This window comes from Phocoena phocoena, chromosome 9 (assembly GCF_963924675.1).
Source record: "Phocoena phocoena chromosome 9, mPhoPho1.1, whole genome shotgun sequence".
In the NCBI taxonomy this organism is placed as follows: Eukaryota; Metazoa; Chordata; class Mammalia; order Artiodactyla; family Phocoenidae; genus Phocoena; species Phocoena phocoena.
This window is the reverse complement of record NC_089227.1, coordinates 44,706,025-44,730,483: the sequence shown is the minus strand read 5'-3', so window position 1 is coordinate 44,730,483 and position 24,459 is coordinate 44,706,025. Positions and strand designations below refer to the sequence as shown.

The following is a 24,459-nucleotide window of genomic DNA, read 5'->3' as shown; positions in this document are numbered from 1 at the left end:
TTAAAAGCTATACTAAAAACAAAAAAAAAACCGGACAGACAGAACCCTAGGACAAATGGTAAAAACAAAGCTATACAGACAATATCACACAAAGATGCATATGGATTCACACTCACAGAAAAAGGAAAAAATAGATATTTAAAAAAAGGAAGAGAGCAACCAAATCAATAAACAAATCTACCAATGATAATAAGCTCTAAATCTTAAACAAAGTTAAACATAAAACCAGAAACAAATTAGATGCAGAAGGCAAACCCCAAGTCTACAGTTGCTCCAAAAGTCTACTGCCTCAATTTTGGGATGATTCATTGTCTATTCAGGTATTCCACAAATGCAGGGTACATCATGTTGATTGTGGGGTTTTAATCCACTGCTCCTGAAGCTGCTGGGAGAAATTTCCCTTTCTCTTCTTTGTTCGCACTGTTTCTGGGGTTCAGCTTTGGATTTGGACCCGCCTCTGCGTGTAGGTCACCTGGGGCTGTCTGTTCCCCACCCAGACAGGATGGAGTTGAAGTAGCAGCTGATCAGGGGGCTCTGGCTCACTCAGGCTGGGGGGAGGTGTGGGTATGGAACGTGGGGCGAGCTTGCGGGATCAGAGGCCAGCATGAGGTTGCAACAGCCTGAGGCCCACCGTGTGTCGTCCCTGGATCATGGGACACTGGCAGTGGTGAGCTGCACAGGCTCCCAGCAGGGTAGATGTGGAGAGTGACCTGTGCTTGCACACAGGCTTCCTGGTGGCTGCAGCAGGAGCCTTAGCATTCATGCCTGTCTCTGGTGTCCATGCTGATAGCCACGGCTCACGCTCGTCTCTGGAGCTCGTTTAGGTGGTGCTCTGAATCCCCTCTCCTCACGCACCCCGAAACAATGGTCTGTTGCCTGTTAGGCAGTTTTGGACTTTTTCTCGGACTCCCTCCTGGCTAGCTGTGGCGCACTAGCCCCCTTCAGGCTGTGTTCACGCAGCCAACCCCAGTCCTCTCCTTGGGGTCTGACCTCTGAAATCTGAGCCTTAGCTCCCAGCCCCCACCCACCCCGGTGGGTGAGCAGACAAGCCTCTCGGGCTGGTGAGTGCTGGTCAGCACTGATCCTCTGTGTGGGAATCTCTCCGCTTTGCCCTCTGTACCCCTGTGGCTGAGCTCTCCTCCATGGCTCCGAAGCTTCCACCACACCCTCCCCCCATCTCCACCAGTGAAGGGGGCTTCCTAGTGTGTGGAAACCTTTCCTCCTTCACAGCTCCCTCCCAGAGGTGCAGGTCCCGTCCCTGTTCTTTTGTCTCTGTTGTTCCTTTTTTCTTTTGCCCTACCCAGGTACATGGGGAGTTTCTTGCCTTTTGGGAGGTCTGAAGTCTTCTGCCAGCATTCAGTAGGTGTTCTGTAGCCGTTGTTCCACATGTAGATGTATTTCTGATGTATTTGTGGGGAGGAAGGTGATCTCCGCATCTTACTGTTCCACCATATTGAAACTCCCCCCACACCATACATTTTTTGCTTAACCATGTACTTTAGGAAAGTTTCCAGTTGGTTCATAGCTTCTTAGTTATTTTTCTTTTGACGGTCTTACTATATTCCATTATATGGCCATGCTGTACTTTATGTTCTGGTCCCCTACCTGTTGACATTTAGATTATTTCCAGACTTATACTTTCGTAAACAATACTACAGTTAATATCATTAAACATGTGTCATTTCCCTCTTGAACAAATATATGTGAATATATGAAATTGCCAGTATTTATTTCTTAATCTAGAAAAAATTTTGTGTGGTTCAACCTAAAATCTGCATAATACATTTTCAAATGGTTAATTATTTGAGACCAAGTGTTTAGTGTCTTTTTGATTTTCTGATCCACTACCAGAGAACATGATTATTTGGATGCTTAAAAAAAGGAGTGGAGGGGCTTCCCTGGTGGCGCAGTGGTTGAGAGTCCGCCTGCCAATGCAGGGGACATGGGTTGGGGACACAGGTTCGTGTCCCGGTCCGGGAAGATCCCACATGCCGCGGAGCGGCTGGGCCCGTGAGCCATGGCCGCTGGGCCTGCGCGTCCGGAGCCTGTGCTCCGCAACAGGAGAGGCCACAAAAGTGAGAGCCCCGTGTAATGCAAAAAAAAAAGAAAAAGGAGTGGAGAACCTTCGTTTAAATGTTGTTCAATATAGCTAAGGGGAAAATTTCTCAAAGTCCTTCACAGTAACTTCATTAAGTAACATGTCTAACTGTAACCCTGGTCCAGCTCTGTCAGGCTTTCTTGCCTCTGAATGAAAGCCTTTGCTCTCTCCTTATTAACAGGCCTAAGAATGGATTTCTGAGACCCTTTATATTTCCCAAGGTGGTCTTGAAAAAAATATCTTTTCATCTGCTCTCAGTGTTATCCTCCATTGGTCTTCGCAGTTATTGCAGGCTTAATTATATAAGTCATTTGTTCTTATGTAATACATCATGTTCTCTGAAAAAAGCTGACTTTTGGTACATGTGGCAAATAGATGAAGTATGTTCTTCTACACAGTGAGCCAACCAGTTGGAGTCTTGGATTCTCTAACACCAATTGTGTGTCTTTGTGTATGAGAGGAAGTTAGTAAATTTAACGATTGGTTACTATAGGTGAAGGTGAATAATCAAGGATGTTCATTGTACTATTCTTTCACATTTTCTATAGATTTAATATTTTTCACAATAAAAAGTTGAGAGAGGGCTTCCCTGGTGGCACAGTGGTTGAGAGTCCGCCTGCCGATGCAGGGGACACGGGTTCGTGCCCTGGTCCGGGAAGATCCCACATGCCGCGGAGTGGCTGGGCCCGTGAGTCTTGGCCACTGAGCCTGCGTGTCCGGAGCCTGTGCTCTGCAACGGGAGAGGCCACAACAATGAGAGGCCCGAGTATTGAAAAAAAAAAAAAAAAAAAAGTTGAGAGAAAGCATATTCTTTGCTAAGATTGTTTACTGTGAATTAGGAGCTGCTGCTTCATTACCTATCATGTTCTGTTATTGTTTTGCTATTTCTAGATCTGCAGACATCTTAGAAACTCTTCCCCAGACTTAAAAAAAATAAGTGATGATAGAAATTTATAGTTTTTGAGGGGGTTTCCTCTGTGCCACATGTTGGGCTCAGCATTTTATGTGGATGATCTCATTTAAGCCTCTTATCAACCTGTTACTGTGTTTTTCATTTTTCTTATCAGACCACTCAGGCACAGTGAGGTTTAATAACTTACTTCAAGTCACACAGGTGTAATGTAGAAATGCCACTTGCCACCGGACTGGCTATCATTATACTTGACCTGATCTTTATTTTGACCCAAAGTATTTTGAAGTAAGAGATAGGTTATCCTCTGGCTAAAACTCTTAACAACAGTTGACTGATCCAGATAATATCATCTGAAGGCCTCATGAAAGACTACAAATGGATAAACATGGAGAGTGCAATTGACAAGTTTTTTGACATATTAATTAGCAAAACTCTATGAAAAAGAATAGCTTTGTATATATATAGTAGTCAGAACCTTCCTGCTCCCTTTCTGAGTTTGCTTCTTTTGTATATGCTTACCAGCCTGCTAAGAGGCATTATTGCCCTTTATCTATATATTTTCTGTGCTTTTCCCTCCATTGACTCTTTCCATCAGAGCTTAAACAGGATCAGGCTTTTCCTGTCTTAGAACCATTCCCCTTTACTCCACATACACTCTAGCCACCACCATATCTTCAAACCAAGCTTTCCTAAGAAATGACTCTTTGATAAGATACTATAGGGGGCTTTCCCTGTCTCTTATTAGCTCCTCTAATCCTTCCCAACCCCCCAACTTATACCTACCAGTTTTCCTTCCAGCAGTTTTTCTTTTCTATTCTTTTGTTCACAAAACTGAGACTATATTTTATGTAGTTTTGTAGCCTGATTTTTTTCTACTTTAATGGACTTTTTTTTCATGTCATTAATTTTGAAGAGCTTCTTATTGATGAATAACTTACATACAGAAACATACACAAATGACGAGTTCATTGACTTTTCATAAAATGTCATTAGCATCCATATCAAGAAATAGAAATGACAGAATCCTAGAATCTCCCCCCAACCAACCCCTTTCAGTCACTTCACCCAACTCCCCAAATTATCCTGACTTCTAACCACATAGATTGTTTTGTGTGTATGAAATGTATGTAAATGAATCATATAGTGTGTAAGTTCTTGATACATATTGCCAAATAGCTTTCAAGAAATGTTTTACTGGTTTCCTTTCCTACTAGCACAGTATTTGACACATAGGTATTCAATAAAATTTTGTTGACATGAACTGAATGTACTAAATTCTTTTATATCCTAGGGTCTGTTTCTGAGTTTTTTTTTGTCATTGATCTATCTTCTTTACAGTTCATTATTTTTTTTTTTGTTTTTTTGGGTTTTTTGTGGTACGCGGGCCTCTCACTTCTGTGGCCTCTCCCGTTGCGGAGCAGAGGCTCCGGAGGCGCAAGCTCAGCGGCCATGGCTCACGGACCCAGCCGCTCCGTGGCATGTGGGATCCTCCCAGACCGGGGCACGAACCCGTGTCCCCTGCATTGGCAGGCGGACTCTCAACCACTGTGCACCAGGGAAGCCCTCATTATTGTTTTAATTAATTGAGATTTTTAAAAATTTAAGTGTGTAGGGCACAAATTTCCCCATATCCTTATTTTTTTTCAAAAAATTATCTTGCTTGATTGTTCTTCTTAAATTTTTACTAGTAAAATTTTTAAATACATTGCCGAATTCAGTAGGGATTTTATTGGAATTACCTCACTGATATTTCTATACACTTATCTGGGAAGAATTGACACATTTATGTTTATATAATACTACCTAGGAATGATTCTCCATTTATTCAAGTATTTTTATTAAATGTCACTCAGTAAAGTTTATAGGTTTATTCACACAGGACCTCTTTCTTTAAAAAAAAGAAAAGTTACTTTCAAATATTTTACATTTTGTGGCCTTTTGGAATTGGGTAATTTCCTTCCATTATATTTTATAACTAGTTATTTGAAAGCTGTTGAGTTTATGTATTCATTTTGTATTCTTCTTCCTTACTGAGCTGTTATTAATGCTAACAGTTTTTGTTTGGGTTTTGGACCATAAGTGCTTTGGGAATTGGGGCCATTTAATTTCTGAATTCAGAAAGGGAGAAATTTATACCTGGAATAAAGGAATAGAAAAACAGTAACCTGGAAAACTATTTTTAAAATAGAATTGTAGAATTCTGATCATTTGCAAAACTCCATTTTTTTCATGCATCTTTGTCAAATTCAAACCATTTTCTCTAGCTTATTTTTTTGAATGAAGAAGGAAATTACAGAGTTAAACATAAAACTAATGGAGAAAATTTTAAATGTGAAAATAATCTCTCATTACATTAGGCAAATTACTCATACGATGAAAACCACATTTACCGTTTTTGTTACTCTAAGTTTATTTCCATTCTCTCATTTTTAAAGTTTCCCTTTTCTTATCTGTTCTCTCTTCTGCTTCTGTTTTTTTTATAGGAATACAGTAGTTTGAGAAGAAGTTTTTTTAATACTAATGGAAAATAAACTTCAGGGTAAATGAGAAAAAAGGAAAAATTTCAGGGTTTTTTTTCAGATTTTTTTACTCCCTGTATTCTCATGTACCTTTCTGTTCTGGATAATTCTCATGATTCTCTATCTCCATATACCATTTATTTATCTGAAACCTTTACACATGTATACATGTGAGACACACTTGTTTGTGACACAGGTTGTCTTATATATATATCACTTTCTTCTCAGAGGTAAGACAGTATGTCTAGGTCATGTATATACAAGCTCTTGCGCATATAATAAAAATAAAAATTTCTCAGTTAAATAGTTCACTTTTAATTTTTTAAACTTTTAAAGTTATTTTTTTCCTTTTTTATTCCTTTTAAACTGTAGGGTTTTTGTTTAATCTTAAGAATAGTTTTAAGTACCTAGAAACTTGAGTCTCAAATGTAATCAGAAAATAATACATTAATCCTCATTAATCCACATTATTGACTTTCTGTGTCTACATCAGCAACAATAGCAGAATGTCTGGTGTATAATCTCTTGCATGGACACACACTCAGTGGCCAAACCTGATCTAGAAATGAACTGTCCTCCTTTGAGATGGTAGTTTTGCTATCTTAGAGTCTCATTTAATCCTTGTAAGAAACAAGCTCGTTGTACTATCTTGTCTTATTTGTAAAATGAAACTAGGTCGTGTCACTTATAGATTGTTGTAACCTGCTCTAAGTGGTCTGTAAGCCATGGCTGGTGTTATAAAATACACATTTCCTTTGTCAAAATAAAAAGAATTCACTCTCTCTGTATGACAGTAGAATTGCAGTATGAGAATGTAAGAATCCCTATTGTTTGTAGAATAGAAATTACCTTTTTAAAAAGGTAGATTCTGTAGGGGGTGTTTCTGTGGGTGTTTGTTAAGCTTTGGGGCTGGAAGGTGAGCATGAGAGTGGACTGTAAAGACATCATGTTCTATGTCTCACTTATAAAATGGGTTTGAAAGTAGGGATGGAGGATAGTAGCCAAGATAAGCTCAAAGGTTGCTTCTGTGTCTTAACTGCCAAATTTTAGTTTGAAAGATGAACTCTTGTAAATTGTTGAAGTAAAGTGATATGCTTTCATTAGAGAGGTGTAAAACTGGTTCTAAGTCCTTAAGAGAAAATAGAAATAAAACATCAGAGCCAGAAACAATTGCATCAATTGCCTACTTAAAAAACCAAAAACAAAACTGCTTCAATCGGGACCCTGTGGTATTCACTTTGTTTTGCACAATGTTATAAAGCGGTCAGTACTTCTCCTTAAGTGAAATGAAACCAGAAATAGACATTGCACTCTGTCTACTCTCATTTAGTATATTCACAGAAAGGAGGCTAAGTAAAGAAGAAATTTAAGATGATGAATGGATCGTGTTTGCCTATGAGAGTATGCCATTCTGAAGGTGGATATTGTTCAAGGAGAGAATTCAGGATTAACTGTTTCCTTTTACAATTCTGTGAGAAGGGATGTGGGTCTTGAACCCAGACAGAGTTTAGTTTGAATACTGGCTCTACCACTTAGGCATTTTATGATGCTAAGAACTTTAAAATCTCTTTTTCATTATTTTCTTCACCTGTTAAATAAGCAAAATTATTTCTTCTTCATAAAGTTGTTGCGAAGATTTTGTCTCTCCATTCAAGCTGTCACAATTTCCTTGAAGAGTAGAAAAATCATATTTGCTTAAAATTTTTTAAGGAAAAGTGCTATATAAGAAAATAAACACAACTAGCCTGGTTGCACATTATTGTATTATCTGAATGTATTTTTAAATTTGTTTCTGCCCCTCCTTCTTAGAAAGATTCCTTAATTATCTGAATTGTGTTAGAGTTTTTGTTACACGTGAAACATCCCTGGGTAACTACACTTACTACGTTCACTCACTTATGAGTGAAAATGGTAAAAAGGTGAGAAGGGTAAAGGATTAGTTCTGTTTTAGTTGATGGGTTAAAGGAGCCATTGAAATCTCTTCCACTGTCTGTCTTTATCCTTATATCATGTCTATGTATTCTAACCTTCCTAACTATTCCTCTCATTTATTTTCCGTTTATTTTGAAATAATTTCAAACTTGTAGAAAATTTGCAAAAATGGTACAAAGAGCTTATTGTTTTACCACTTGAACATAAATTAACAATATGATATGTCATTACTTCCAAATACTTGAGTGTGTATTTCCCCAAAGCAGGGATACCCTCCTGCGTCAGTTATCAACATCAGGAAATTAACCATCAAAGCTGTAGATGCTCATTTATCATTTATTCATGGATAGTCTAATGGATTATAATCTGTTATTATCATTATCTATTATGCTGCTTAAAATGGACCAGTTTGGGCCAGCAGAAGCCCCTCCATATCGTCGCCCTCCTTCTTCGAGCACTTCATGGCACAGTGAGATGACCCAGGCCCATCTTCAGTAGCCTGCACCAGGCCACTGCTGCCTCAGCCTCCCCGCTCTCCTCACTAGCTCTTCGTCTTCCTGCCCCTTCTTACCTTGCTGGGACTCAATTAATTAGGAAGAGAAAGAAAAGGAAGACCCAGATAGCTAGCTAGCTAGCTAGACTGACTGAAAAAAAAATGTTCTGCCCATAGAAATTGGGAAATAAAAAGACAAGCTTAGGGCTTCCCTGGTGGCGCAGTGGTTGAGAGTCCGCCTGCCGATGCAGGGGACGCGGGTTCGTACCCCGGTCCGGGAAGATCCCACATGCCGCGGAGCGGCTGGGCCCGTGAGCCATGGCCGCTGAGCCTGCGCGTCCGGAGCCTGTGCTCCACAACGGGAGAGGCCACAACAGTGAGAGGCCCGCATACCGTAAAAAAAAAGACAAGCTTAATCTTGTAGGGAAACAGTTCGGATAACCAGGAATGACAGCTAAGCCGCAAATTATTTATTTATTTTGATTTTGGAACGTGTCTTTGTTTAGGCTACTGTAACAAAATATCAGAGACTAGGTAGCTTATAAATAACAAATTTATTTTTCACGGTTCTGGAGGCTGGGAAGTCCAAGATCACATCACCAGCATTGTTGCTTTCTGGTGAGGGTCCTCTTCCTGGTTCAGAGCCGAGGCCTTTTCGCCATGTCCTTACATGGTGAAAAGAGCTAGGGATCTCTGTGGGGTCTCTTTCATTCCTGAAGGTTCCACCCTTGTGACTTAAGCACCTCCCAAAGGCCTCACCTCCTAATACCATCATCTTTGGGGTTTTGGATGTCAACATTTGAATTTTGAGGGGAAACGTTCAGACCACAGTATCATGTTTTTGTCTTCTACTGATATTTGAATATGGATGGGTCCATTTACGGTTTTGAGAACTCGGGGCCTGAATCTAAGTTCTCCAACTATTTATCCCACTACTATATACTGTCTCCCAGTCTGAGAAACAACTTCTTAAGCACACTATTTGCTGTAATCTTAAAATCAGGCTTAACAAAAAACTATATTCTTTTTATGCTTTTCTTCGCAACTTCTTTTGCAAAGAGATGGGTCGGTAGATGCATGGTCTACAGATCAGCTGGCACCATACAGAGAAGTAAGCATTTAGTATTTTCCCCTTCAAGAAGCCGGGTGGGGAGAGCTACGTTTTGCTTTTTCCTTAGATTGAGATGCTCTGTCTGTTGCTCCTGTGCTCTGGTTTCGGGGGCCTTGCACTCACTAGGGTTGATGTGCTTTTTTATAGGGTGAAGAGAGGGAATATGATAGCTGCAAGAGGGAGGTTTGCTTGATTAAGTCTGGAGGTGGTCAAAGTGGCGAGTGGGAGAAGGGGATAAATTTGATTGAGACATGTTGATTTGAATGAAGCAACTACTCTTAGACAGCTTCACAAAACAGAGCTGCTTGGTTAATAGTGTGTCTTTTCTTTTCTTTTTTTAATATTAAATATAGTTTAATCTTAAGGTCTTTCATTTCAGTCAAAAATCCATAAACGTAGATTAGTTTGAACTGTACGACAGAGGAGACAATAAAACTTGTTCTCAAATACATGCCAATACATTTTCTTGAAACAAAACCTCAGCAAACGAGAATTTCCATACTGTGCATGGGAATAACGAAAACCTTTATTAGATATGGTTTCCAATAACAATATGAAAATTGGAATTATCAATTCAGAGAGCAGTGAAGTTTGAAATTTTAAAAAGTAGACTAGATATTAGGTAGGGGGTAAAGGGTAAAGGAAGACGAAAATGTTTAATACTATTCAGTATCTCCCCTCTGTACACAATGTTGCATATATACAACTACTCCATTTTAATTTTACTGATTTTATATAACAGTGAAATCCCCTGAAGCAAGCTAGGGTTTACAGATGGTGTCCAACTTGGGGGGAAAAAAAGTAGAAACACACTTGATTAACAGTTTTCACCCACACATTTTAGACAGACATTTTTTTTCTTTTTTTGCCAAGATTTTCATAGTAAATTCATAAATATAGGAAATACTTTCACTCCTTCAGCGTTAAAATAGAAAACCAAACAGTGCCAACAGTAGTGGCTTAATTACTGGCATACAAGAAAAACACAACACCAATGGGTTTTCTTTACTGTGCATTTTAAATAATATGTGCATGTTTCATTTTTACAGTTATAAATTTTCTAGTCTGTTATAGACAACAGCACTTAATATTCTTGATCCATTGAGATGTTGCTTTCAATTTGAAATATTGTGTGTATACATGTATATAAAAAATAAACCAATGTATGAGTCATCTCACAGATGTTTAAGATCAATAAAAGCTTATTTTTGAACATGCAGTTAGAAGAGAGGGAAGCAAGCCAACCTCTCTACATTGTGTTGTTGCTGTCTTATTTTTGCAGTGGTAACAATAGTGGTTTTTGGAGGGAACCCTGTGCCTTCAACCTATCTAAGACCAGATACCACCATCAACAAGAGGGGAAGAGGAGATGGGAAAAGGGAGGTGGGCAGGTGTTAAATGTCATATTTTAAAAGTGTACATTTTATGTTCTTTCTAGGTACAGGATAAAAACAGATCAATGAGGAAAAAATTTATAATTAGGAAAAAACTGGAATCAAATCAAGACATAATAGCCGAATTAAGTTCTTTTAATAGATTGCATATGTCTATTCTATCATAGTTCTTTAAGCCTTAAAAAAATGTTATTGAAGATTGGAATTTTTTTTTACATGTTGCAATTAGGCACATGTCCGGATGAATTCTAACTTCACTGAGCCAGCCCCTAGAAGACTACTGAATTTATTTGAAATCACTGTCATGAAGATATAAGTATATAATAGGGATTTACTAAACAAATTCTAATTTCAAGAATATCGAATTCATGAAATTCAGAAATACTGTAGAATTTTGTGGTAATAAATTAGAAATTTAAGTTTTAAGTACATAAACATAATACAGTTTTCATAACTTAAAAGTGACAAATGGTTTTATTGTTAAACCAGGCTTGAAATTAATGATTTCTTCTTTACAAACTGAAAGAACTGCAGATTTTTTTGAACATGAAAACTATTTTTAGAGGAATTTTTAAAATATCACAAATATGTTAGTACACATTTCTACTGCAGTACTATGTTTTTTAAAGAAGGCATTTTAAAATTTGCCAAATACGCATCAGTAGTAACCTTTAAAATACAGCATTAAATACAATAAGATACATAAAATACTTCATCAGAATTCCTTTGGAACCTTAGCCACCTCTTATATTTCATGCAGTTTTCTCAAACTCACTGTAACTACATAGAACCTGGTAAAATCTCTTCTCTGCAGAAATCCTGTCCAAACTTTACAACAGAGCTGTGATTATTGATGTCTCCGTAAGCCTTTTTGTTCAGCCTCTACCTTTCACCGAATTCTAAGTGCTATTAATAAACTTATTTCCTTTTACCAATCATAGTGCATCCTCTTTAGCTTCCTTTATTTATCCCATAGCTTCATCAGAAACTTGTATTTCTGAAGCCGTGTGCCACCCGCCTCATGACAAGGCCACATTTGCTGTAATGTGTCAGTCAAACAGTAGCGATTTCATAAGGGCCTACCATTGTACATACTGGGTGCCAGCTACTGTACTAGGTGCTGAGGATATTGTAGCAAATAAACACGTCATTGTCCTGGTGGAGCTGACAGTCTAGTGGAAACAACAACTGTTAAACAAGTAAGTGCAAATAATTAAATGAGAATGTGGGGAGTGCTTTGGAGAATGAGAATAAATGGGAGCATGTGAAGGGGGCATGGGTTCTACTGGGTCGTGAGGTAGTGAGATGTGAAGGTAAGAGTACACATCAGCTGGTTAAGGTCTAGGTGGAGGAATATTGCAGGCAAAGAGTGATCCTTGCTCTTCCCATCATCACTTTTCACCTTGTCCTCAAGTAAATTCTCATACTTTTTAGCCATGCCATCTGCTCGTTCTCACCGGGGCACTCCTTTCTTCCTAATGGGTTTCTGCCCTTACACCTTTCTGATTTTGTGCTGTCAACCTATTTTGGAGCTCCTGACGTCAGTGTCCCCTCGTTGTTAGATTAGGATCTACCAGTGTTGGGCTCTCGAAGTCTGATTTGTCCACTGACTCCTACCCTCTTACTCTCTTCTTCTTTTCCTTCTCTTAACTTCTCGGGTTTGGTGGGATTCCTGTGGGAAGAAAATTCAAGCCAGCAGTGGGGACCTTAGAATTTATTTGTTGATAATGATCTCATCCACCCAAAGCCTGGATTTCATTGTCAGCCACCTCCCCGCCCCATCCTAGTGACATCAAGGCTTAAGGGGCTTGAAAAATATCTCTTCCTAAGAGGAAATTTAGGTGTTTTGCATTAGATGTTTAAAAGATAGGCATATTAGCTCTGAAGTTTTGTATGACCTATAATTGTGCTTCATCTATTTATCTAGTACTTTATATTTTAGATTTCTTGATTCAAGTTATTCAAAATTTTCAATTTTTATGACCAACAGTTGAGATTTTTAAAAAAAAGTATAGCATGTTGATATTCAGTATTGTTACCATTGTGTTGTTACCTTGTTACCTGGTAATGTATATACAAATAAGTTTGCAGATACACATCGACAGAAACAGCATTATTGTACTAGTACAGGGTGGCCAAAGTGTGTTCAAACTGTCTCTTGTAGGCAGGCCCTTTATTGAGCCATAACGAATTCTGTAGCAGAAAGAAAGAAAACACACATTTTGCTTCACTTGGTTTTTCTTTTATTCTTTAAATATATATATATGTATTTAAATAACAACATAAATATGGAATAAATACTAATTATAACATCTGTATGTAAATACTTAATTAGAACAGAACTAAAATAAGTTGTAAAATATAGTATTGACCAGCAGTAGACTTACCTTTAACTTCTACCATTTTATTGCTCTAAATAGAGAATAGCACATCTCATTTTTAAAATTTTTATATTTAATTATGGTAAAATACACATAAGTTTTACCAGCTTAACCATTTTCAAATGTACAGTTCAGTTTTGTTAAGTACATTCACAATGTTGTAAGTCAGTCTCTAGAACTCTGATACTGCAAAACTCAGACTCTCTACCTACCTATTAAACAACAGCTCTCCACTTCCTCTTCCCTCCAGCCCCTGGCAACCATCATTCTACTTTCTATCTCTATGAATTTGACTATTCTAGGCATTCATGTAAAAGTAATCATACAGTATGTATCTTTTTGTGACTGACATTTTACTTGACACAGTTCCTTCAAGGTTTATCCATGTTAAGCATTATGTCAGAATTTCCTTCCTTGAAAGGCTGTATAATACTCCATTGTATGTATTCATATACCACATTTTGTTTATCCACTCATCTGTTGATGGACACTTGAGTTGCTTCCGCATTTTGACTCTTGTGAAAGATGCCGCTATGAACATGGTGTGCAAATATTTCTTCAAGACCCTGCTTTCAGTTCTTTTGGGAACATATTGGGCCCCAACTTTAGCACAGAGATATGTACGTACTCTCTAAATATTTAAACAACATGAGAGGGAAAGAGAAAAGGAGGGAGGGGACAGTCATTCCCAAAATTAGGCAGATGATAATCTGTCAGCCATGTAAGCTTATCTCAGTCAGCTTATCTCAGTGTTTCTCAAAGAATTGTTTGTGAATCAACTACATTAGAATCTCCTGGAATGCTTACTAAAAATTTAGATTTTTAGGCCCTTCACTAAACTTCACAAGTCTGAATCTTCTGTGAGAATCAGGAATTTGCACCTCAGGTGATTTTTACACATACTGAAATGTGAGGTGTGGTGCCCCACTGGCAAGGAGATGTCTCATAATTTACTTGTTGATGCATATGAAGGCCCTGCTCTCTGCTACTTTCAGCCCCTGCTTTCCCTTAAGGCACATTCATCCCAGGCTAGCCCATGATCCACTTTCTTTTCCATTCTGTCTGTATATTATAGCCCAACTAAAAGTTCCATAAATATAACAAAGGATGGCCAGCCCTGAGTTTGCAATCCTCAGCTTTGACCTGGGCCCAGTCAGGGACCTTCATCCTCAGGAGTCTAATTGGTGATTCACTGTTGCTCTTTACTTGCTTATAGTTAGTAGACCAGTGAACAGATCAGGACTTTCTCCCTCAGACCTTGTGGTGTTTAGTTTTACCTGAGTTCTTAAAGGGACCAAATCTCTTGTCTTATATAAGCATTTTAAGTATGACATATTGTGACCCTCAGGACAGTAATGTCACACACTTATACTGTATAACTAAATGAGAAGTGTGACATCTTCAGTAAAGCCAACCAGCCTCTTCTGCATTTTGAAAGCAAACTCTTTGTCTTCATCTAGTCATCACATCGTGCCACCTCATCACATCCACCATGTGTGGCTTTGCTTCTAGTTGTGATTTGCAAGTGATTCATTTTTTTAATATCAACTTTTCTTCAAGTAATATTGGTATTTTTAGAAATATTCTCTTCAAACTTTTGTGTGATACAAGAGCATGTTTATATATTTGACTTCCATTAAAAGTAATGATACTGACTGATACATACTTTATTTTTAATGAAGGGACCTGGAGGGAAGAAAAGCCCTAATATGAAGCTTGTTTTTGTTATAGCTGGCCACTTTTTCCACAGTGTGCTTCATTCAGATTTCTATTCCTTAGTTGATTTGGTACTCCCATAGTTTTCAGTTTTGGGCTAATTTTTACAACCAGTTTTTGTGATTTCCATTTTCTTGGCTGAAATGCCCTCTAGAAGGTAAATGCTGGGAGGGCAGGAATGGTATTGCTATACTTCACATGGTGCCCAGCATGATAATATGGCACATAAATAGGTATTTAACAAATATTTGTTGAATGAATGAAACAACGTGAAGCTGATTGTAATGTTTCATATACTGCTTTTATTGTTTCTGCTAGAAATTTTCTTTGCAGATTTCTGTTACACTACAACTCTTTGATCAATGTAAGAACTCAGTTTCAAGAGATTGACAGCTTACCTACCTAGTATCTCTGATTAGACCAACTGATGCTATAGGTTGAAACACACATTTGCTCTCATGGGGTCACTTATTTTTCTGTGTGGAAAACTGAGCAGAACTCCTGACACCAACAAGTAATTCTACAGGTTTATTCTATTGGTTGGAAAGGAGACTGTACACTCCTGAGTGTGAGTGACTTGATGCCAGTGATCTCCAGCCTAGTTTGCATTATTGGTGATGGATCAATGCCATCATCTTCACCTACAACAGGCAGAACATTTGAGTCTTTGTTTCAGGATACCAGATAAAGTGGTAGAGTGAGCCTTTTTTTTTTTTTTTCCTATTTACAGATTTATGTTTCAAACCATACACACTGAAAATCCTTTTTGTGTCAATCCTGTTTGTTTGCAGCAGGGCCTATAGAACCTGTCAGTGGACTGCTCAGAGCCTCCCTTTGTGTAGAGCTTTCTTTCAGCATCATTTTGGGATTCAGGGTCAGGAATGATCAGCCCAACGTACTCTTGCAGTATGTAAATTTACTCTGATTTAAGAAAGCTATTAACAGAAAACCTTTGAATGCATATTTGTACAGCGTGATACAATATTGTACAAATGTACAAGTACAAAGTTAATTTGACCTTTTGAGTTTCTAGTCTTCCAGCCTAAAAGAATGCCTGGGCTTAACTGTTTAACATAGTGTTAAATACTTAATTGATGTTTTTGGATTGCTTAAAATCTTCCAGAAAAATTTTTACTCATAGCTGCAAAGTGACAAGACTCAGAACTAAAGAAATCTGTGGAATCCTGGGACAAGTTAATTAAGAGCAGGCCAGGAGGACTGATCAGTACGTCTGACTTCAGTTGGATTTACTGGTATTCTTACTTCTGTGAGTCAGTGCCTTTAAGTGTCCAGTGTGACCCTAAGCTTTCAATGCAGTAAGCAAAGTTTTAGCTGTATGATTTTTAATAGCAGTCATAATGTTGAAATCTAACATGATGCCTAAAAGTTGTATATAAATACGTGTTAAAATTAAAATCCACAGATACCTTATAAAATACATTGCCTCTTTCACCGAACCCTTAATTTTAATTTTTCTTCATGTCTTAACAACCATTTATAGTCCTTTTTATAAGCCCTTAGTGAGTGTGTGTGTAGAATTATCTTTCTTATTGTCCCTCTCCCACATACAGTTGAATCAACAGATGTCTACTTGAATATTCACTTCATTATCAGAATGATGCCAGTGTGTTAGTTGTAAGCATTCTTAACGAATTTGGGTGTAATAATTTTGGTATGCTAATTTAATATGTTCTTGGTGCCATTTTAATTTGTTTTTCTTTCATTCCTAGTCAGCTTGAACCTTTTCCTCCATTAGTTTGCTGACTGTACTCCTCCCTCTATGGCTGAGGTGTTCCTATTCTTGGCTTATTTTCTTGTAGGGTCACAGTTGTCTTCAGAATCCTGGCCTGACTGCAGCAGGCTCCTGGGCAGAGCATGTCTTCAGCAATTAGTACTTTGGTTTTCTCTTTATCCCTCCTTTCTTCATTATAGTGGAAAACGGGGAGCAAGTGCACAGTATTAGAAAAAGTGGAAGGGAAAATGCAACTGAACTGGAGGAGACTTAAATGTAAAGCGTGTGAAACTGAGTTGGATAACTTCACCCAAGTTTTGATAAGTAATGGGAAGCTGCATGGTATTATGTGATGATTTGGCATTGTCGACAGACTTGGATTCCAACACCAGGTCTGCCATTCTTAAAAGGATATAACAAAGCCTACCGCACAACACTGCCACGGGCACTAAATGAGATAGTGGGAGAGGGCTTCTTCTTTCACCTCTGCTATGCTGAAGATCATGGCAACCGCTACTCACAAGGGCAGAGCAGCAGTTGACACCAACACCTGACAAAATGTTTATCTTGCCCCGGCTTCTCTCCCTTCTTCTCTGAAATTAGTGTTTAACATGTTTTCTCATTTAATCTGTATAATAGCTTTATTATGTATCATGATTCCCATTTTTCAGATGAGGAAATTGAGGGTCTGAGAAGAAGTAACTTGCACAAGGTCATGGATTTGGTAAAGGAGTTGGGTTTTGTTCTTTCATTTCCAAAGCCATTCTCTTGCCGCAGTGCCAGGCCGCCTTGGATAATGAGTGTGTGACTGAAGAATGAAAAGGAGTTAATGGAGGGGCCATTCCACTGTTCTTTCCACTACTTCACTTGGTGAATGACTAATAAGCAAACACTCCCAGAGGGTATTTGCATTTTAAAAGAGGAGCTCATTAACCCTAATGAATCTGTAATTGGTAGAATTTGTGGGGGAGATATTTCTGAGCACTGGGGCTTTCTCCTATGTCTTCAAGGTGTCTGGCTATCCTTTTCTCCTCTGTAGATTATCAGCTATTCTGGAATCAGAATCTTGTAATAGAATGCAGTCCATTCTGCAAGTCTGCCTCAAATGCAATTAAATGAATTAACAGAGAGTTGTGAAAAGAATCATCTAAAGGAAAATAAGTGTGAGTTAACATTGTATAAAATGAATGTTCAAGAGCTAAATAACACATTTGGCAATGTTGAGGGTCTTCTTAAAATTCTGGTAAAAATAATATATTTCATATTCAGTTTTAACTTCAGAAATGTTCTATCAGCATTTCCCATAGTGTGTCACTCTGCAAGATGTTTAATAGGTATCCAATGAATAAAGTGGCTTTATAGTCAAAAACATTGGGAAATCATTTTTTTACTTTCTTTACTGAAGAGTTTCTCATAGGCTTTAATATGTTACAGTGCATTGGAAATCAGTTGTAAGGGAATGCATTCTGTAGCTTTTTCTCATACTTTTGACCACAGAAATATTTTTTCCATGCAAACTCCTTGAAACTAGTGTTTTGTAGACTGCATTCTCAGATATGAAGTTCTAGATAATTCCTCTCCAATAAAAGAAAGAAAACAGATTTCTGTATTCACAGCTTCTCGTATGTAGGCAGGCTCCAATTCTGTCCATACCAGCCCATTCCCAGTCTTGTTGGACTCTAGGGCGTTCCAATAATAACACCCTTCTTACCCAGATAAGATCTGGCCAATTTAGTAAAAAAAAAAAAAAAAACCAAAAAACAGATGGAGACCAAATTCTCATCTTTATTGCCTATAAAGCTAGTGTTGAAGAATGTGGCTTCCATCAAGGAGCAGATGGGTTTCCTAATCTGAACCCCAGAATTAGATTGAACTCCATCCTGTTACAGGATCTTCTGGGCTGGGGCAGGCTTCCCCAAGTGGGAGGAGGCCCCTGTGGAGGGTCAGAGCAGACAGAGCCCAGTTCTCTCTGGTCCTCCCCACGAGAAGGGGGAGGGCAGAACCATCTGCAGCTGAGTCTTTCCAGATCACCAACCCGGGGACTGGAGAGTGGATGGAGGCTGGGGTGAATGTTACTAGAGTTTCCTCCACATTGAAGGCGGCCTCCCCAAAACAAATCTCCTCCGGGTAATCCAGACAGGCATTCAGGTTCCCCTCCCATCACTGAGGGTTTCTGCTCTTTTCACTTTCCCTTGTACCTAGTGCTCGCTCTTCATCAGTTTTCTCCTCTCCCTCGACCAAATTCACCCAGTAGAATGGGATCATGATGATATGCTAATGATGTCCCTTTCTCATTTCCTTATGTAACATAATTCAGCTTTTTATCCTAGAAAAGGTGGAGTATATATATATATATTCTCTAAAACAGGGATCTGGAAACTACAGCCTGACTCAACTTGTTTTTGTAAACAAAATTTTATTGGAACACAGCCACATGCATTGGTTTGTATATTATCTATGGCTGCTCCTGGTTATAATGATAGAGTCGAGAAGTTGTAACAGAGACAATATGGCCCACAAATCCTAAAATGTTTACTATGTAGCCCCACTAATCTAAAATACAGATGAATTTCACTTCAGTCCTTTAAATTCTAAAAGAGCTTCATTAGTATGCATATACGGCCTTTCTCATTTACTCACTCTAAATAAAAACTATACATTAAACCAAGAAAATTGCATAGCTGTAGTTTAAGAGGGATTTTGCCTCTTATAAAACTGTTTCCAGCCTTTCAAACTTATGGGAAAGTATCAAGGGGACCGTGTGTGTGCCTTGAAGGACCAGAAGGAAGGACAGAGCCTTGTTCTGATCAGGAGTATTTGGCATTATCAGCGGAAAGGGAAGAGACCAGATAACCCATGGAGCCTGTGGAAGAAAAATGGAGTAGAGAGAAGTGTTAGGGGGGCCCGTGGGGTTGGACCAGGTTTCGGAGCCCTGGGCTCTTCTTCGCACTGATCCCCAGTTTAGGAGCTCGATTCTCCCCACCTCAGCCGCCATCCGTTGGAACCTTCCACCGGACCACACAGTCCCCCCCAGATATGTCAGGAGACTGGGCTCTGCTCCCACTATGGCTGACTTCTACCTGGGAGACTTTAGGTGAGTCCCTGAGTACCTCTGCCATCAGTAAACTGTGGAAGGAGGGAAATGGGGAGGATGTCTTGCTGTGCTGTAGTGAGAATCAATTGTGTTATAAACAAGACATTATGAAACGTAAATACTGTGAACATATTTATTGTTTCTTTTCATTTTTTTAATCGAAGTATAGTTGATTTACAATATGCCAATCTCTGCTGTACAGCAAAGTGACTCAGTTATACACATATAGACATTCTTTTTTTGTATTCTTTTCCATTATAGTTTGTCCCAGGAGATTGGATATAGTTCCCTATGCTAGGCAGTAGAATCTTGTTGTTTATCCATTCTACATGTAATAGTTTGCATCTATTTTGTTGTTTTTGTCCTTCCTTTTAAACAGCTGACTTGCAAATGAAATTTTTGAATCTATACAGCACATAAGTTAGAATTAACTGATGTCTGAAAACTAAAGTACCTTATTTCACGTTCATCACATGCATCTTTATTGTTGAAGTATCTAACTTTCATGTGGGTTATAACAAGTTAGAGAAAATAATTGAATTTTTACCATGATCAAATCATTTTTACCATGATCAAATAATTTTTCAGTAGGAGGAAAAAAACTTCAAAAGTTATATTTCACTGTGACCTATTCTTTTCTGTTTGTTGTTTATGTAGTTTCAGTTTGTGCCTTTGTTTATAGAGAATCATCTCGCAGATGGCATTTTTCCTTGTAATCAGTTATTGTCCTGAGTCATCGCCAGATATGTATCGCCAGATACAACTGTACAGTTGTACAGTTGCTTCCAGGTAGATGTGTTGTGTGATGTCAAGAGCACTGGCTGATAACCTTTCTGGTTATTCAGGCAGTAGGGAGAAATGGAGAAAGTGTGGTACAGATGCACACCTTGGAATTAGAAACTGGCAAAGGAAGCACAGACTTTGTGCTGAATGGTTTCAGCCAAATAGTGTTCGTATGGCTAGGGGATGGCCCAATAATCATTTTAAAAGGTGAAAAAAATCTTTCTTGAGTAAATGACCTTTCATATTGGATGTCACATACTTCCGTATCAACCTCAGGCATGTGAGTTATTAAACACACCTGACGTCAATATACAGCGACTTGCATTACCTTGTCTGCTCATGCTGTTGTGGTCTCAGTGGTCTCATTGCCTTTACCCAAGCAAACTAAACTTGTGCATTGGTTTTGCCATCTGTGAACTGGGGGTTGATTAGCTTATCCCTAACTTTCAGAGACAAGGGGGATTTCTGAAAACAAGATTCTTCCTGATGTGCAAATAAATGGTCAGTTTAAACAATAAGTTTAAAAAATCAAAATTGTTGTTTGACATCCTGGGTCATGAACGTAAGTTGACATAATTTTTCACTTAACAACTATTACCTCTATTATCCTATAGATATAATTTAAAAGTTCCTGGGCTTCCCTGGTGGCGCAGTGGTTGAGAGTCTGCCTGCCGATGCAGGGGACACGGGTTCGTGCCCCGGTCCGGGAAAATCCCACGTGCCACGTACGCGGCTGGGCCCGTGAGCCATGGCCACTGAGCCTGCGCGTCCGGAGCCTGTGCTCCGCAACGGGAGAGGCCACAACAGTGAGAGGCCCGCGTACCGCAAAAAAACAAACAAACAAAAAACAGTTAATGGTTTTTTAAAAGAATCATACTGAAACAAAAGCATTAGGAACTTTTTTTTTTTTTTTTTTTGCGGGCCTCTCACTGTTGAGTTGTACATCGCCAGATATGGCATTCCAGGAAATAGTGATTGTACAGTTGCATTGCAGGCGGACTCTCAACCACTGTGCCACCAGGGAAGCCCCAAGACTTTTAATGTTTGAAAATAATTTGCTTTATCTTCAAATTATATGTTTTCCTAGTTTATTTGAAGTATGACTTGATTTACAAAATATAAATTCACTTGATTTTTCCAGAGTAAAGCTATATGAAGCAGGATACATTTCTGGTTTAGATTGTATACCTATGTATTTACAGATGATTTCTGTGACCTTTATAAAATTACTGTTCTTAAATATTAACTTGTTTACTTTGTAACAAAGGAAGTAGTAATTGCTTCCACAGTGTGAAACATGCAAAAGATATTTCAAATAAATAGTAGACAGTTTGGCCACAGTGGTATGGTAAAGTTTTATTTTTTTCTTTTGCTTCATAGGAGATACACCTCATGAGCAAAGAGTGGCAGCAAGAGGCAAAACTTCAGACATTGAAGGCAGTGAGACTTTGGAGGTACGTGAAACTCAATGAGTCCTTTTGGGGTAAAACCGAATAAGTCAATGTGATTATGTACACCTCTGAGGATAAATAGTAACTTCCACTCTTGCTATGCAAATAGGTGCCTAGGTATCAGGAGAACAGGTGATCTGCTGAAAATCAGAGTATGGCAGGTAGGAGTGACTTCCTAAGTGCTAAGCTTTTCCCAGTGCTGCTAATGGAAACTGTTGGAAATAGAGGAATAGAACACTGAAGTTAAAACATTTGAATTATTTTTACTTGAGAGATTATTTTCTATTACATTTGAATAAATAGGTAATATATGAACCTATAGAGAAAGGTTTGAAAATAACTTATTCAGAACTGTCCTACATTAGCATTTCCACCATCGAAGTACATTCCTTGACATTGTTTGGTAAAAAGACTAAGGCCTTTGTTCTTTTCCACCTGAGAAAATTATTTGCTCTTTGTGGGTACGTGAAAGTGTAGTTCACATACTTTCATATTCTGTGTAGAAACATTCTAACCTTATTTAATCACTGAAATAGTCGTTTTTAAGACTTTGGGGGAATGTTAACTATTAGAGTGGAAGAGATATCCTTGGATTTTGAAACCTTCTATGTGGTGACACACCTCTACTTATATTCTACATGTAGAACGTGAGGGTATTGCATACCACTGGAGTGACATCAGGGAACCTGACCTGTTTGATTCATCACCGTATCCGCAAAGCCTAGCACAGAACAGGAAGTCAAAAATATTTGTTGAATGAATGAATACAATCATGAGTTATAAATAGAGAGTAATATTCATCTTAAGAAGAGAGATTTTTTTTTTTCGGTACGCGGGCCTCTCACTGCTGTGGCCTCTCCTGTTGTGGAGCACAGGCTCCGAACGCGCAGGCTCAGCGGCCATGGCTCACGGGCCCAGCTGCTCCGTGGCATGTGGAATCTTCCCGGACCGGGGCACGAACCCGTATCCCCTGCATCGGCAGGTGGACTCTCAACTGCTGCGCCACCAGGGAAGCCCAGAAGAGAGATTTTTTTTGTATTTATATTTTCCACAGTGAGTAAATATTTTATAATCAAGAGAAAAACATTTAAAGAGGTTACATGGGAAGTAAATTGATGTAGAAGAAGAAAAGACCCATCTTTCCCATAAAACTGTGCATTGTTTTTTTTATTAATGCATGCAACAAATATTTATTAAGCACTGACTGTATTCAATGCACTGTGCAAGGGGCTGAGTATATAGTACTGAGAAAAAAGATACAAGGACAAAGAAAAATTTCCTGTCTATATGTTGAAGCATCTTGATCTCTTTTATGTATTCAAATATTTATTGAGTACTGAACATAAGTAGCATCTTTGATAGGAAATAAAGGTTGATATATTTGAGCTTTAGGAAAGAACCACCAAGATGGTTTAGAAATCATCCGCGATTACTTGAATTTAACTGCTCAGTTATGTAGGTGATTCAGTGGAAATGTCTGCGGAACTCAATTATTTTTCGAAGTTGATTTATTGATAGGAAGAATTCCAAGATTAATTTTGAAGGAAAGAAACTTTTGAGAATAGATCCTCAGAGATTTGAAACTAGCTCATTATTGTGCTACTTCCTAGTCTCTCCACTATACAATCAATTCTTAACCATTAAGACTGGATTTTTATACTCATGGTATAACAGATAAAAGTGCCTTCTCTCTGAATAGTTGCTGGGGATAGGGAAGACACCGTTTGCTCTCAAAGAGCTTACTGATGTAGCAGAAATGAAATAGGGAGACTCCAAATGAGATGACAGGGTTAAGTCAGTACAAGAGGGTAATACTAAAATACTTTTAGAGGCTAGTGTGATTCACCACAGAAAAGCCAACTAATCACTTATCCCCACCTTAAGTGTCCAAAATGGAATTTATTATTCCTTGCTTTAAAAATCTAAAACCACAAACATTGCTTCATGTTTCATGGGTCAAGATGAGTCTTATATAGTCTCATGGTTTTAAAATCTTTGAAGAGTCTGATGACTCCCAAAGTATATCTCCACATAGACCTCACCCCAGAGCTGTAGACTGTATCCAGCTGTCTACCTGCCATTTCACTTACAAGTTTCTAAACAGTTCAGCCTTTACTTGAGCAAAGAAGAACTATTGATTTCTGACCCCACCACCCTGAAGTTTCTCTCTGCTCAAGTTTTCACCATCACTGTTTAATAACACCACCCTTTATATAGTGGTTTAGAATCACACCTCCTGAGGTACCCCTGGTTCCTTTCTTTCCCTCACAGTCTACATGCAGTTCCACCCGTAAGTCCTATCACCTCTCCCTCTCTATATCCAGACTCTAACCCCTTCTCAACATGGGCACTGCTAGGAATTTAAGCCACCACTTTCGCCCAGACTCTCTGCCTCCATTCTTCCCCCTTAAGTCCGTTCTCTTCACAGCCTGCAGAAATTGAATCAGATCACATCACTCCTTGGCTTCAAATATGCTGGCTGCCCACTGTAACTGGAATCACTGCTAAGTTCTTTACAGTGGGCTACAAGGTGCTCCATGTGCTCTCAGACTTCATTTCTCTTCATACCCCAAACCCTATCCCCGTCCACCAGCTGCCTTTCTGTCCCTTGATCATGTTAAGCTCTTTCCTAGCTCAGCCTTTTCATTTTCTACCCCTTCTTTACTGGAGCCTCACTTGCCTGCCCCCTTATCATTAAGGTCTTAGTTCAAGTGTCAGTCTTCGTGAGGACCTCAGCTAAAGTGTCTCTTCCCCCAGTCACTCTCACGTAACCCTGTTTTATTTTCTCCATCACGGTTATCACTATTTCAGATTATCCACTTGTTTACTGTCTGCCTCTCCT

The 24,459-nt window shown here is 38.7% G+C and overlaps 1 protein-coding gene across 1 annotated transcript in view; it reads left to right on the top strand.

The window, feature by feature from the left end:
• UMAD1 (UBAP1-MVB12-associated (UMA) domain containing 1) overlaps positions 1 to 24,459 on the top strand; it is a 245,112-nt gene that overhangs the window by 142,175 nt on the left and 78,478 nt on the right. Inside the window, exon 3 of the mRNA XM_065883931.1 lies at positions 21,547 to 21,620. Within this exon, the coding sequence (XP_065740003.1) occupies positions 21,547 to 21,620 (74 nt within the window). The remainder of the gene's footprint in view (positions 1 to 21,546; positions 21,621 to 24,459) is intronic.